This window comes from Delphinus delphis, chromosome 12, assembly GCF_949987515.2.
Source record: "Delphinus delphis chromosome 12, mDelDel1.2, whole genome shotgun sequence".
Lineage (NCBI taxonomy): Eukaryota > Metazoa > Chordata > Mammalia > Artiodactyla > Delphinidae > Delphinus > Delphinus delphis.
The window spans coordinates 68,729,650-68,745,610 of NC_082694.2; the positions used below are offsets into that span (position 1 = coordinate 68,729,650).

The 15,961-nt window shown below is 40.3% G+C and overlaps 1 protein-coding gene across 1 annotated transcript in view; it reads left to right on the plus strand.

Annotated features, from left to right (window-relative positions):
* RBKS (ribokinase) overlaps positions 1-15,961 on the plus strand; it is a 74,263-nt gene that overhangs the window by 35,377 nt on the left and 22,925 nt on the right. Inside the window, exons 6-7 of the mRNA XM_060026899.1 lie at positions 448-539; positions 5,681-5,869. Of these exons, the coding sequence (XP_059882882.1) occupies positions 448-539; positions 5,681-5,869 (281 nt within the window). The remainder of the gene's footprint in view (positions 1-447; positions 540-5,680; positions 5,870-15,961) is intronic.

A 15,961-nucleotide genomic window follows, 5' to 3' on the forward strand; every position in this document is an offset into this window, starting at 1 on the left:
TAATCACCTTAGTTGTAAATATTGATGCTTGCCCTTGAAGCTGAAATGTTGTAAAGTAAAAAGTAGAGCAAATGGACATAACAAGGAATTGCTACTAGGCTATCACAGAGATTGAGGATCCAGACTTTTCTACATCTGTAACTAAGTTGATTTTTTTTTTTTTTTTTTTGCCGTACACGGGCCTCTCAGTGTTGTGGCCTCTCTCGTTGTGGAGCACAGGCTCTGGACGCTCAGGCTCAGCGGCATGTGGGATCTTCCCGGACCGGGGCACGAACCCGTGTCCCCTGCATCGGCAGGTGGACTCTCAACCACTGCGCCACCAGGGAAGCCCTGATTTTTAATCTAATGGAGAAAATGGTTGTACTTGGGGATTTCCCTTACTCAATGTCCATAAATGCACCATGTTAAAAACGATAACCACTGAACCCCTTTTTCACTCCTTTGTAGTAAAAACACTGTTCAACCCAGCGCCTGCCATTGCTGACCTAGACCCCCAGTTCTACACTCTCTCAGATGTGTTCTGCTGCAATGAAAGTGAGGTAAGGATGGAAGGTTTTGCTCATTCCTTGAGAAACCAAAAGACTTTCATGTACGTGGATAAAGCAAAGAATCAGGACTTACCTCATCAACTTGACTGCATGTGAATTCTTGGGCATAATGAAAACAGATTTTTTTGGATGACTGGGATGTAGAAAAAAGGAAACTAGTGAGTCCTAGAAGAAAAAGGATTCCCTGAGTCATACCCATAATTGGGCATTTATCAAACCTCAGCTAATTTTAGTCCCCACCCTGCCCTCATACTATTAGTTTCTGTTTTCTTTTTTAATCATTCCATATTGTATGGACTAATTACTGTTAGTATTAGAGTTGCCAGAGATAGCAAACAAAAATACAGGATGCCCAGTTAAACTTGAATTTCAGGTAAATAAGGAATAATATACTAAACATACCATAAAATTATTTGTTGTTTATCTGAAAGTCAAGTATAACTGAGAGTCCTATGTTTTATCAAGCAGTGCTAACTAATGTACAACACTGGAGTATTTGCATTCTGTTGTGAAGACCCTGTGATTACACTGGTGGACAGACAGAGGTTCTCCATTGATGCATGGGAAGCCCTGGTGGCCACTCTGTTAGGGGAGCACCGGACTGACCCTCAGTCCACCTCAGGGTCATAATGTATATATCTGCATAAAATCTCTATCAATATATTCATATTGTGCCATTCTAAAGCATTTTAGGAAGAAAATTTCAATATTTTCCCTCTTATAGGCCAAACAGTATTAGACCAGCACTCTCCTCCAACACCGGGAGGCAAGACATATTATAGAATGCAACATACAGAGAAAGTTTATAATTAACGAACTATTAGTTTTTCATTTGGTGCAAAGGCTGAATGAAGGTTTCTAGGATTTCCTGACCTGCCTTTTTATTAACTTCATCTCTCAGAACATAAAGGAAATAAGAAAGAAGACTGCAACAAGGAAGCTAATTTTAAGAAGCCACAATAGGTTATGCAATATTTTTGAGCAACCACCATGGCCAGGCATTGTGCTAGGAAACAGGAATTGCTGGAGAGAGTGACCATTTCACAATAAGAAGTTAGATTACCCTCCATGCCAAACTGGCTTAGATTTCCCTGCTAGATACTTACAGAGCATCTCTAATGATTCTTCAAAACACTCATCACAGCTTGGACTGCTTGTTCAATACCTCTGTCTTCTCCTGGGAAAGAACAGACATCTCTTATTCACTGTTGTATCCCAATGGCTATCTATTGCTGTATAATAAATTACCCCCAAATCTAGTAGCTTACAACAACAGGAATTATTTATTGTCTGTCATGGTATCTGTGCATCAGGAATTGAGACAGGACACAGTATGGCTTGTTTCTCCTCTACGATATCTGGGGTCTCATCTGGAAGACTCAAAGACTGGAATCATCTGAACCTTCTTTCACTCACATGCCTGCTAGTTGATGCTGGCCATTGGCCAGAACACTTACACATGGCTTCTGCTTGTGGCCTGGGCTTCCTCACCATATGGAAGCGAGGTTCCAACAAGATACAGTCTCCTGAGAAGGGGTGAGGGAGAGAGAGCGCAAGAGCCTGGCAGAAGACATGCTGGCTTTTATGACTTAGCTTTGCAAGTCACACAGCATCTCTTCTGGCCCACTCTATTGATTGACGTAGGAAAGTCCACCCTGGTACCCCACCTCTCAATAGAAGGTTGTCACTGTCACAGTGTGAAAAGAGCATGTATGATGTGATATATATTGATAGTTATCTTTAGAAATTATCATCTGTTATATTGTACTCTGCACAGAGTTGGCACCTAGTAAATGCTTATTGAATGAATGAATAAATGAATGAACTCTGGTCTTTAAGGAAATTGATCTCAAAGGGAACTCTACTCAATACTCTGTGATGACCTATATGGGAATAGAATCTAAAACATAGTGGATATATGTATATGTGTGGCTGATTCACTTTGCTGTACAGCAGAAACTAACACAGCATTGTGAATCAACTATACTCCAATAAAAATTAATTTTAAAAAACGTAATAGAAAAAAGAAAAAATTTTAAAGCTTAACATTCTCATAGATGACTTCTAATCATGATAACAATGTAAATTCATGCTTTAAGATATTCCCTCCGTGCCACACACAAACCATTGATATATAAATACTAAAAGAGACAATGAAAATATACTCACAAGCTCAAAAACAAGATAAATAACTCCACAGATCAGAAATGGAACAGAATCACAGAGATCCAGCCTTGGGTGTGCTGTACTCCAGTCCCAGAAGCTGGCATAGGTGTGTGGAAGTTTGCCTCCCATGGGTAATGGGCACTGCAAGTGTGCCACTCATAGGAGACTGGAGCAGTGCCCAGGCTAGAAACCAGAGATGCTGGGCTAAGGCTTCCCTGCTAAGGAAAAAGAGTGGAAGAAGCTGCTATGCCTGCTGCTTGAGGCTATAACATATAGAAAGCTCCCAACCTGCAGAGACAGGAGGACAGAGAGCCTGCCTCTGATCAGGAAGAAAACCAAGCCAACTTAGTGACTGGATTGGCAGTTAGTACCAGTACCCCCCAGAACAGGAACTCTCTGTTGCCGACCTAACACCTGGCTCTGGTTTAGAGACCCTTGGGGACCTAGTGGATGCAGCTGTAAAACCACTAGAAAGGCAGGGATAAACCTGATTGGAGTGAAATGTGCAGACTCTCCAACTCACTGCGAGCAGAGTGAGCCTGCAGATGAAGAAATGTACTGCTGCTAGAGATCCAGCAAAATCAACAATCTGAAGAGAAATTTGCCCAAGATGAAATTCAAATAATAAAACAATGCAAAAAGACTTTAAAATAAGTATGATTAAGATTCTCATTCTTTAAAAAAGGAGAAGAAATTGTGAAAGAAAAACAGAAAAACAGTCTGTGAATACGAAAACCAACCAATTAGAAATCCTGAAAATGAAAAAGTCATTGAAAAATTGTTAAAGCACTCATTAGAAAGATAAACATCAGACATGAACTGAAAGAGAATCTTGATCAATTCACCTGGAGGTAGAAAACTCAATTCACCTAGAAAATAGCATGGAAAGAAAAATAGTTTTAACTGTTAAAGAGGAAGTTAGCAGCCTGAGAGGCTTCAACATGTGTCAAATTGGAATGAAGGAAGAAGAGAACGGAGGGAACTGAAGAGAAGCTATGTTAGAGGGAAAACTGCAAGGAGTTTTCTAGAACTGAGAAAAGGCATGAGCTCTCAAAAGATCAGAAGTGTGTTAAAAGTACCGCATAAGATAAATAAATATAACTTTCTGCTAACATACATTTTAGTGGAACTGCATAAAATCAAGGGGTTTAATAAAGATAAAAATATTTTTACATAGCCAGAGGAAAAAGGATTACATGCTTGTAAAAGGGGAAAATGGAAAAAACCAAAGTGTCCATGAAAAAGAAAACAGATTTTGTTTAAACTGTAGCATATATCTGCAGTATGGAATACAGTGCAGTTTTTTTAGAAAGCTACATATATCAACACAAATTTTAAAATGTTAAGGTGAAAAGTACAATGCTAAATAATATATATGGAAGATATCATTTAACTTCTTTAAAGAAAACTACTGGAAGCAAATAAAGTAAAATTTAATAAAGTAAAATGTATTAAAGGTGGGTGGTAGGTACATGAGTGTTTGTGCATTATTTTTCATGTTCAAGATTTTTCATTAAAGAATAGCTGTTTAAAACGTTTTTAAAAACCAGAAGAAATTGATATTTCTGAAAATAAACTATCCAACTCAACACAAATATCCCAGTAATGAAGATCAATGCAATACTTATAAAAAGAAAAAAGAAAGTGGCCTCACAGTATAACCCACACAGACTGAAAGAGAGGGTCTATGGAAAAGATGGTAAGGGCGGGGCTGGGGGATACATGGTCAAGTTAACGAAACACATGCTCCTGGGAAGACTGACACCAAGAATGAGCAGACACTGTGGGATGACTTACAGGCACCAAGAAGGGTTAGTCTGGGCACATTCAGAGCAAGCACAGGAAGGGATATACCCATTCTTAGGAAGAGACAGTATGTGATTAAACTGTATTAGAGAAAAGACAAAATTTGGTTATAAGCTTTCTAAGTCAAAAAGTATCATATAATGCATCTAGTCCAGTGAATTTTCAGCTGCCAATCCCAGAACCATAAAGGTTCCCTGGAGATGCTGGGCGGGTACCTGGGGGATGAGGAAGCAGGGCTGCAGCCCCTCACCCCTACTTCATCCAGAGGATTTTTTATATTCTAGGAGGAAACTACTGATCCTGTCCAAGCCCTACATTTTACAGACTTTATGTGACTTGGGGAAGTTTCCAGAGTTAGTGAGTAGTGGAGGTCTCTGAACATCAGCACATTGCTTTTTCTGCTGTATATCAGAGCCTCTCCTACTCTGCTTCCATTTGCTCAAGCAAAACAAAAGAAATGAGTGGTCTGCAAACTAGTAATATGCAAAAGGCATTATGGCCCAAGAGAAGCCTAAAAGAATTTAAGTGTGAAATTTATGGGTATGATTTATACCAAAAATCATTGGCAGTGGCCCCTTCCTTTCTTCTTTTCCTCCCTCCTCACTTCCCTTATTTCTTTTGTAAAACTCTCTTTGTTCCTCCTTACTCTTTACTATGAAAATCATCACAAATAAGGAAAAGCTGAATGGGCAATACAGTGAATACTCATATCCTCTCCACCAAAAAAGTTGTTAACATTTTGCTGCACTGGCTTCCCCTCTCCCCTGTGTGTATTTATTTTTGTTTTGGTTGAATTATTTGAAAGTTCTAGGCATGATCCCTCACCCCTAAATACTTCAGCTTGCATCTCCTAAGAGGAACCACAATACCATTATCACACCTAGGAAAATTATCAGTAATTCTATACTGTCATCTGATATTCAGGCCACATTCAAATTTCCCCAGTTGTCCCAAGAATGTCTTTTATAGCTTTTTTGTTGTCATTGTTATTATTGTTTTATTTTATTTATTTTCCTGAGCCAGTATCTACCAAAGTTCCCCACTGCATTGGTTGTTATGAAAAAGAAGGGAGACATCGCCTAGAAAAACAGATCTAATCTAGAAGCAGACCCAGTTACTTATTCTCACCACAGTTTCTTTTCTTTTTGTATGTATTTCAGGCTGAGATTCTGACCAGCCTTGAGGTCAGTAGCCCCTCGGATGCTGGGAAGGCTGCGTTGGTGCTCATGGAAAGGGGCTGCCAGGTTGTAATCATCACCTTAGGTGCTGAAGGATGTGTGATGATGTCACAGAAAGAACCTGTCCCAAAGCACATTCCCACAGAGAACGTCAAGGCTGTGGATACTACGGTAGGTTTTTCAATTTCAGAATCCTTTTTGTCCCTTGAAAATCGTCATTTAGTAACTAAGATACTGTACCTGAATTTTTGGATCATGCGGTAGAGGCCCTTAGAGGTAATATGGGGGAAGCGGACAATCAGGCAGGAGAACTGTATCTTAACCTTTTCTAACCCACTGTAGGACTTTATACAAGTCACTTAACCTCTCTGAGTCAGTTTTCTCATCCATAAAATTGGAATATCAGTAAAATTATATCCATATTACCTATATTCATTCATTCATTAAATATTTATTAAATACCTATTATATGCCAGTCATATATTAGGTGCATATATATAGTGATGAACAAGACAAAGTCTCTGCCCTCATGGGGCCTAGATTTTAAACAATAAACACATCGCTGGGTCTTACAAGCCTCTTGTGTGGAATGAAATCACAAGGACCACTGGTTATTATATTGTAGTAATAATAGCATTACTACGTGCTTACTGTGTCTCTTTCACATACCTCTCATTTAATCTTTACAACAACCATATGAGGCAGGTACTATTATTATCCTCATTTTACAGATTTAGAAACTTGCTCTAGATCCTAATGTAAGGAAGTAGCAGAGCTGGAGGTTCAAAACTAAGACACTTGTGTGAGGTGCTATGTTAAGGACAAGCAGGTTAAGTGGACAAGTCACGGCTACAGAGCAGGGATGAAAAGGAAACAAGTTAGAAAAAGGCTCAGGGTTCCTCTAAAGCTGGGGAAGTAAAAATTATTTGCTTATGGCCTAGACTAGAAAAGTAAGTAAACATCAAGGACAAGAAATTAGAGTTGAGGAAGAATAAAAATTTTAGAGTTTTTACCTATAAGAAACTGACATATTATTATTTATAAAATATGTTTATTTCTTTGCTTAGAAAAGACTTTAAAATGTGGGTCATTTATCAAAAAAAGAAGCCTAAGGGCATCTGATGAAGTTTTAGTTAAGAATATGCATTGAAATAGATAAGTGCAAGGAATGCTTTATTACATGAAATTACATCCTGATTGCCTTTGTGTGTGTGTGTGTGTGTGTGTGTCTTTTTTTTTTTAAGTTACTTACTTATTTATTTTGGCTGCGTTGGGTCTCCATTGCTGCATGCAGGCTTACCCTAGTTGAGGCGAGCGGGGGGCTACTCTTCGTTGCAGTGCGTGGGCTTCTTGCTGCGGTGGCTTCTCTTGTTGTGAAGCACGCGCTCTAGGCGCATGGGCTTCAGTAGTTGTGGCACACAGGTTTAGTTGCTCCATGGCATATGGGATCTTCCCGGCCCAGGGCTCGAACATGTGTTCCTGCATTGGCAGGCAGATTCTTAACCACTGCACCACCAGGGAAGCCCCTGATTGCCTTTTAAAATGTGTTTTATCAGGAATTTGATAAATTATACTTGGCGATGTTATTCTCATCATATTTATTTATTTCTGAAACCATTAGTTTTTCTGTTTTGTCAAGGACAGTAACCTGAATTTGAGAGATTCCTTATTAGTTCTGAAGTCAATCCTGCATTAGACTAAAACTATTCCAGGTCCTGAACTAAAGCAGAAGAGTTTGTTCTTCTTTTGCTAAAAATAAAACGAAGGGTCCTCATGAAGCTATTGGACCTCTGTGACTGCCCAGAAGTGGCTCAGCCTCTGCTTTCAAAGTCTGTGTCAGTCACGACTCCTTTTGCTCATAAGCACCAGGAACACAACTCAAACGGCTTACACAGAACAAGGGATTTATTTGGTGCACATAAGTGGAAGGTTCGAAGGTACGGCAGAATGCAGAAGCTAAACCGTGTCATGAAGACTCACTTGCTCACGCTCTCTCTGTCAGCTCTGCTTGCCTTTTGGTGGGCTTTGAGCTCAGACAGGTGCCCTCCAGGTGGTGGTCCCTGGCAGCACCCTACTCACACTGTGCCTCACATCATGCCCCCATCCCCAGTGTCAAATAAAAATCAAAGAACTCTCATAAGAGGATGGGAAATGGATACTGATCAGAGTAAAACCACCCGTGCCCACCACAGAACACTCATGTAGAAACGCACTGCTTGGGCATAGGATTAAGTGATGGAGAAACTGGCCTTGGAACTGTTCAAATTTGAATCAGTAGTAATAATCCTCAGTAATTTCATGTTGAAGGATTGGATTTCACAGATCATGATGGATTATAACTTTGAGCATCTTATGTACAGCGATGTGCACCAAGGAGGTTTTCACACTTTGCTGATACAGTTTTGTGCTCTTTCATTTGGTTCCTTAGCACCTGCAGTTAATTTCTAGGTTTCAGGAAAGGTGAAACACAGTGAGAGTTCAGAGAGAACAGATTGCTTAATGCTTGGAGGCAGGAGAGAGAAAATGGGATCGGGAAGATCAGGACGCTGGATCGGGATCAGCAGGTTTTTTCTGTAAAGGGCCAGATGGTAAAGTTTTAGGCTTTACAGGCCATATGCATACATGCTCTGCTACAAATACTCAGCTCTACCGTGGTAGCATGAAAGCATCCACAAACAATTTTGTATGCTATTGAAATTAAGTTAGTATTAATCTAAACTAGATTAAGGTGTTAATTGGAATCACCAGTGCAATCACTAAGAAAAGAACCAAAAAAAAAAAAAACACCTAAAAGAAACAAGACGATTAAAATGGTACACTAGAAAATATTTAACAAAAACAAGACGGTAATGGAGGAATAGAGGAATAATGAAGCTACTGGAAGATATGCTATTGTAAACTGGGATAAAACTAAGACAGGAAGATATGAGATCCAGGAAACAGGTGATGCAACTTAAGAGAGAAGTCAGTGACGATGAAGGAAAGTTCCAGGACAATAGCTATGCAGGAAGCCCGTGCCCCGTCAGTTCAGAGTAGAGCAGGAGCATGGCGGGCTCTGGAAGGAACGTCTCCCGGAAACAAAAAAGAAAAAAGGAAAAAGAGAGCAATAGTGGAATATCCAGATATCCAGTGTGTTTGAATATGCACAAAGGTTTTTAGCTCTTGTAGAATTTGAGGATGAAGTAGTAATTAATATGTAGAAAACTGAGGAAATTTTTAAAAAAAGCAAATTTTTTCCTCTAGGTCATCTGGAATCTAAGGGGAAAAGGTATGGTTAAGTAAATATAAATTTTGTACACCACATGGCTATGAATGCATAGTCATAACAATGTAAGTGCCAATTATTGATTTAACCAAAAATAGAGATTATAATCATACTGTGAAAATGGAAAGATAAAGTGAGTGTGTATTTGTGTGCACATAGGGGAAGATAAGAGAATTAAATGCTCATCTTCCATTGTTGGAATTCAAGAGATAATACCTAAAACAGATTTTTTTAAAAGACAACAGTATAAGCATACTACCAGAAATAGAAGATAAAATCAGAAGAAACCAGTAAAAGAATTTAAAGTATTTGCCTCATAGAAATAGGAGTGGAGAGGGATGGGCCATTTACACTTTAAGCTTTGTCTTTTTAAACTATGAATACAGATGGCTTCGATTTTTTTTTTTTTAAGGCAAAACACAATGAGATACCAGTTCACACCCACTAGAATGGCTATAATCAAAAACAGATACTGTTGACTAGGATGTGGAGAAATCAGAACCCTCAAACACTGCTGATAGGAATGTAAGATGGTACAGCCACTTTGGAAAATGCTCTGGAAGTGCTTCAAAAAGTTAAATTTAGAGTTACAACAGACTCAGCACTTCTACTTCCAGGTATATAGCCAAGAGAAATTAAAAAAACATATGTTACACAAAACCTTATACACAAATGTTCACACAGCATTATTCATAATAGCCCCAAATTGAAAACAAACCAAATTTTCATCAACAGATAAATGGAGAAACAAATTGTGGTATATACATATGATAGAACATTATTCAGCCATAAAAAGGAATACTGATACATGATACGGCATGGATGAACATCCAAAACATTACACTAGGTGAAAGAAGTCGGATATAAAAGGCCACATACTGTATGCTTCCATTTATATGAAATATCCAGAGTAGGTAAATCTATCGAAACAGAAAGTAAATTGACAGCAGAGGCTGGAGAGAGGGTAGAATGAGGAGTGACTGCTGATGTACACAGGGTTCCTCTTTGGGCTGATGAAAATGTCCTAGAATTAGATAGTTGTGATGGTTGTACAACCTTGTAGATATACTCAGAACCACTGAATTGTGCACTTTTTTAAGGGTGAATTTTAGGGTATGTGTATGATATCTCAATTGAGAAGACAAAGGACAAACAAAAAGAACAAAAAGGCATTTCACTAATGAGTGGATACTCTCTAGATAAAGAATCTTCTACTTAATTGCTGTACTGAATCTACTGACTGGGCGCTTAACATCCCCCCAGTGGAAGCGAGGTGACACAGGAAACAAGGGTAGTTATTTTCTGGGTGTAGTCTCCCTCAGCTTTTTCATGCTGTCTTTCTCCTCTCATCCAGCACTCATTATTAAAATTCTTGCCTGTCCTGCACACAACTGTTCAGCTTCTTCATAAGTCTGGTAAAGAGGAGCTAATTCACCTGGTGAGTGAGGAACTCCCAGGGAGGCATTTTCTTCTCAACAGATGGGCTCCTTCCCTTTCCTGTCAGGAGGGTGTCACTTGCTCTCAGGCAGTTTGTAACCTTCTCTCTTTTCTCCTCCTCATCCCTTATGATGTTACACCTTCACAAAACAATCCTGCTGTGCAACCTAAATATAGCCAGTTTTTATTTGCCAATCATACTGGCATGGATGGTGGAAACCTCTTTAGTTAGTTGGCACGTTGTCCACTGGAGACAGCCTGCCCTAGCGGGAGCCATCGCCTGCTCTACGCTGTGCCTCTGCAGACTGCTATATCCAGTTTTGCCTCAGTGTTAATAGTTGGATATATCGCCTCTATTTTTACATCTGTTTTTCCCCTTGTACTAAAGTGAGATGGTGGCAGTAGCTGCAGATGTCCTCGGCTCAGTTTGGAAGACATGACAGATGTGTCTCTTCTCCCATCTCTGGCGCTCATGTCCTCACTCAAGTCCTTGCAACCTGAAGGTCAGGGGCTTTGCCTTCTTGTGTCCATGACTGCACTGAATATTCGCTCCATAGTCAGAGTTACACACATATAAGCATGGTGACACTTTAGGATTACTGTGATAGTGTGATATATTGTAACCTTAATTATCCTTGGCCTATAAGCTCTGTAAAATTCCTGATTTATAAATTTCCTCATGTAAATGGTTAAGTCCTAAAGTCTACACTGACACTCTTAATTTCAAGAATTCAGCCCCTAAGCTAAATCTGTCTTCTCAAGAATCACTCACTTTGTAATAAATCATCATAATTCAGGATATGTAAAGCCAGAGTAATCAAAGGCAAGGGGCAGGGGGGACTCATTGTCCCTATTTTTTATTCCTCTTTCTTTCTATCCATTGCATTTGAGTCGTGTAGTATTCACGGTTATTGGTGAGGCATGAGGCAGCATCAGCCCAGCTGCATGGATGTCCCCAAGGGACAACTTGGGGCTGGAGAAGCAGCTCCAAACTAGAGACTGCACCAGTAGGAAGTGGAATCATTTCAGTCCCAGTTGGCGTGGAAGCACTCATGAGGGCAGGGTGATTGCTGGGGCTGGTGGATTACCCACAGTTTTCCAAGGTAACTCCTCCTTGGTGTATTCCCCCCATCCTGGGGTCTGGCCTTCTGCCATCCAGGCTGCTCACAAGCATAGGCTCCCATTAATCCACTTCTGAGGTACCATCCAGAATGACAGTTCAGTCATCCAACATCCGAAGTGCCATTATTTCCATCTTGGTGTGACCTTCCCCCCAGCCTACACCCTCTTCCCATCCCCAGCCACCTGGCCACTGGAAAGCCAAACTAATTTTGTCAGATGTAAGTAGAACGATTGAATTTAGGTGCTCTCAAAAGATGTTTCTCAACTCCGGCAAACTCAGACACTGTTTCCTGCTGAGCCACAGTCTTGCTGAGAGGACTGAGTACTCACCAGGTCTCCCATGGCACTGCCAGAGGTAGTCTTTGTGACGCTCCTTAAACTGTGGTTCCCCAGCAAACCATTCTTTCTTTCTCCCACCTCCTTCTTTCTGATCAACATGTACATTCCTTGCATTTGTTAATAACTGGTGGAGTTGCTGAGGGGACTTTGTAGCTCAGTAGCCATTTTGTCCTTGAATAGAGATTTTGCACATTTCTGTCCAGAAGCTTCTGTTATAGCCAAAATGTTTGAGTGCCCCTCACTGTTGATTGCCAATACTTCAGAAAGGGTTGGGCCATAAAATACAGTGGGTAAAGAATGATAGAATCTTCGGTGCTAAAGAGGTAACTATAAAATAATAAGACTAACTGTATCTCCATATCAATTTATTATCCAAGAAGTGACTGTTGTTTCCTTCAAATTTTGACTTAGGAGAATTAAGTATATACTGATACTGCCAATACTCAAAGTACCTTGCGAAATGCTCTTTTAGAATTGCTTTGAGAGCCTTCATCACCTTTACCCCACCAGTCACTCTATTATTTTTTTTACTTTCTACTCATAAAATTAATACATGGTTAGTGTTCAAGAGGAGAAAAGAGCAGACAACACAGAAAGGTATAAAAAAGTCCGGGGCCTCCCTGGTGGCACAGTGGTTGAGAGTCCGCCTGCCGATGCAGGGGACACAGGTTCGTGCCTCGGTCCGGGAAGATCCCACATGCCACGGAGCAGCTGGGCCCGTGAGCCATGGCCGCTGAGCCTGCACGTCTGGAGCCTGTGCTCCACAACGGGAGAGGCCACAACAGTGAGAGGCCCATGTACCGCAAAAAAAAAAAAAGTCAGATATTCATGATCCTATCACTTAGATGTAACCACTGTTAACATTTTAGTGTAAATCCACCTAGATTTTTCTATGCATAATTTTGAATATCTGTACTTTGGAATATCTGTTAACAGCAAACTTGAATATTTGCAACAGCAGAGGATTAATGTGTGTCATTATGGGAAGGCTCTACATCCCCAAAAATAAATGAAACATTTCCTTAGAATAAAGTAAGTAGGCAATTCACTGAAGAAGAAATACGAAAGATAAAGAAATGAGACACTGTTCAACCCTACAAGAAATTAGGAATATGCAAATCAAAATAACAGTGAGATTCCCTTCATTGCCCATCAGGTCAACAAAAAATAAAGACTGATAATGTCAAAGTCCAAACAAATTGGAAAAACACATGCTCTCATATAGTTCTGGTGGGAGTATAAATTCATAGAATGTTTTTGGAAGGTAATTTGACAATACCAATTTTTAAAATACGTTTTCCCTTTGACCCAGTATATCTCTTTCTAAGAATCTGTCCTACAGAAGTGTTCACATATATAAATATTTGTACAAGAATGTTTATTTCAGCTTTGTTTGTAATAACCAAAAAATCGATTAGACAGGTCTACATAATCATCAGTAGGAGAAGGTCAAATGATAATAGTATGGTACCATTGATTTAAAAATAAAATAAAATAAGCCTAGCTATCTGTAAGTAAAAGTATAATTTAAAATCCAAAACAAACAAAACCACCAAACTTTCCCATTACTCATGGGAAGGGGAACAGGATGGGGGATAGGAAAGTGTTGAAAAGGAGGACCTCTGCATTCTGCTCCATATTCTTCTGAATTGTTTGCATTTTTCCATAAACCTGTATTTTTCACGTATTACTTTGAAATTTGGAGTAAAGATGATTTGGGGACATAGCAAAAAACTATTTGGAGCCACATCTAGCAAGTAAGATAGGTGATATCCTTTCTCAAAGGGCAAACTGGGCATTATTTTCACAAAGGAGCCAAATTAGCCACTGTTCACTCTTGATCTCATAAAGAACCTCTCAAGCTTTCCCAAACCTCTATATGTGGAGGCTGAGTAGCCCTTTGACTTAGGATGACCTCTGAATGGAGAGTCCTGATGCCAAAGAAATAGATCCACATGGCTTTCAGATCCACAGCACTTCAGCCTCTGTAAATCTGGATATTTCACTACACACTTTTGACAGTTTTTTTCTTAATCTTTCTAAAGAAAAAATTTCCCTCAAAAACATGTTATTTTATACAGTTTCCTTTGGAAATATCAGAATAAATGTCAAAGCTGCACTGTTTCTGTTCATCACTCAAATGCACGGCAGGTCTTCAGAGAAACTTCACTCACGTTCAAGTTTTCTTTCTGAATGAGTCTGTTGATATATCTCGGTTTAACTCTTAAACCCTCATTCTCTCAACTGATAACAGAATGAATGATCTAGACTTTGGCTTTGCCACATTTCTTGGTCTTTGGCTAATGAATGACCTGGAGGAGCTATAAAAGGGGCCAGGCTGTAGGAGATGCCTCATGTTGAGGTACTTAATATTTCATGTACTTCATCGTACATATACCTCTGATTTGAAACAGACCTGAATGGAAGGGCTCATGAGGGATGGAGGAACATATGTAACACAAGCCCTTGGACTGAATTGTGCTCCCCCTAAAAGTTATATGTTGAAGCCCTAACCCCCAAAGTTACTGTATTTGGAGATAGGACCTATAGGGAGGTAATTAAGATTAAATGAGGTTATAAGGGTGAAGCCCTGATCCCAATAGGATTAGCGTCCTTATAAGAAGAGACAGCAGAGAGTTCAGTCTCTCTGTATGTGCATTCAAAAAGTTCATGGGAGCACATAGCAAGGCGGAGGCCTCCTGCAAGCCAGGAGAAGAGGCCTCAGAATGAAACTTATCTTGCCAGCACCTCGATCTTGGACTTCTAGCCTCCAGAACTGTGAGGAATACATTTCTGTTGTTTAAGCCACCTAGTCTGTGGTATTTTGTTATGGTGGCCCAAGTAGACTAACATATGCAAGAAAGCAAATCAGCATGCTTCAGAAGTGACCTAAAGTGAATGCTGGAAAATCAGCTGTTCTGTGAGAAAATAAGCTGAGGCAAACTAACAGGATCAGCCTAAATCACCTTTTTAGTGAAATATCTCAAGAGTTTTTCGTATGGTTCAACTGTAATCATTGGTCCTGGTGGCTAAGGGCAGATGATGTCCTGGGTTCTAATCCTGATTTAACTAATAACTAGCAGACAGTTTGGGGCAAATGACTCATTATGTCTGGGGCTCAGGTTGTGCATCCAAACATGATGTGTCTGGAGTGGGTGATCTCTGAGTCGTCTTCAACCTCTGAAATTCCTTGATTCTTACAGATTCTTGGGGACATAAGGATCCTTTGGCTAATAATGAAAAGCAGGGCACTACTCTAGGCCAGGCATTGTGCTGGACTCTTTATGCATTTTCTCACACACTCAGAACAACCCTGCAAGACAGGCTAATGCCCACTTTAGAGAGGAGGAAGTTATACCCCCAAAGGTAAACAACCTGCCCAGAGTCATCCAGCTGGTAAATCGGCAGAGCCAGGAATTGGTTCTAGGTCTGTCTGCCTGTCTGCCTGACCCTGACATCCGTGTCCTCCTTACCACACCCTCTTGATTTGGTGGCAGTCTGCCTAGCGTCCAGTCTCTTCTATTTGGCATTCCAGCACTGACTCCTTGCCACTTGTCATGCTATAGGCTTCTGTAAGTTGCTCCATTTCTCTAGATTTTCAGAAGCTTCCACTCTTGCTTTGTGCAGTACAGTGCAGCCTCACTTAAATGCAGTAACTCATATATAGTCTAAGAACAGTGCCTGGCTCATGTAAGCACTCAGTACATCTTAGCGCTCATTAGTAGGTCCCCATGTGCCTAAATGTTCACTTTACCTGGATATCTGTGGGGAGGTGGGGCGGTGGCATAACCAGGTAGCACGTACCGGGAGCTTGCACTACTCACCATCACACAGGGTGGATATGACCTTGGCTCTGTACATTACTGGAGAGAAACCCAGGTCCCACTGCCATTCAACTCCAGCACCTTCCTGTACAGGGCAAGGAGCAGGACTGCACGGGTGGCAATGTGGCGGGATGGTGCCAGGCCAGATACCAAAGGTTCAGGCACAGATCACTTCATTCATTCTTGTCTTTGAATGATCAAGGAAGAGAGGTGCACCACTCCTAGAGTCTGTAACAAAAATATCTTTTCATTAAACTTCTTTAAGTAAGGGTCTGA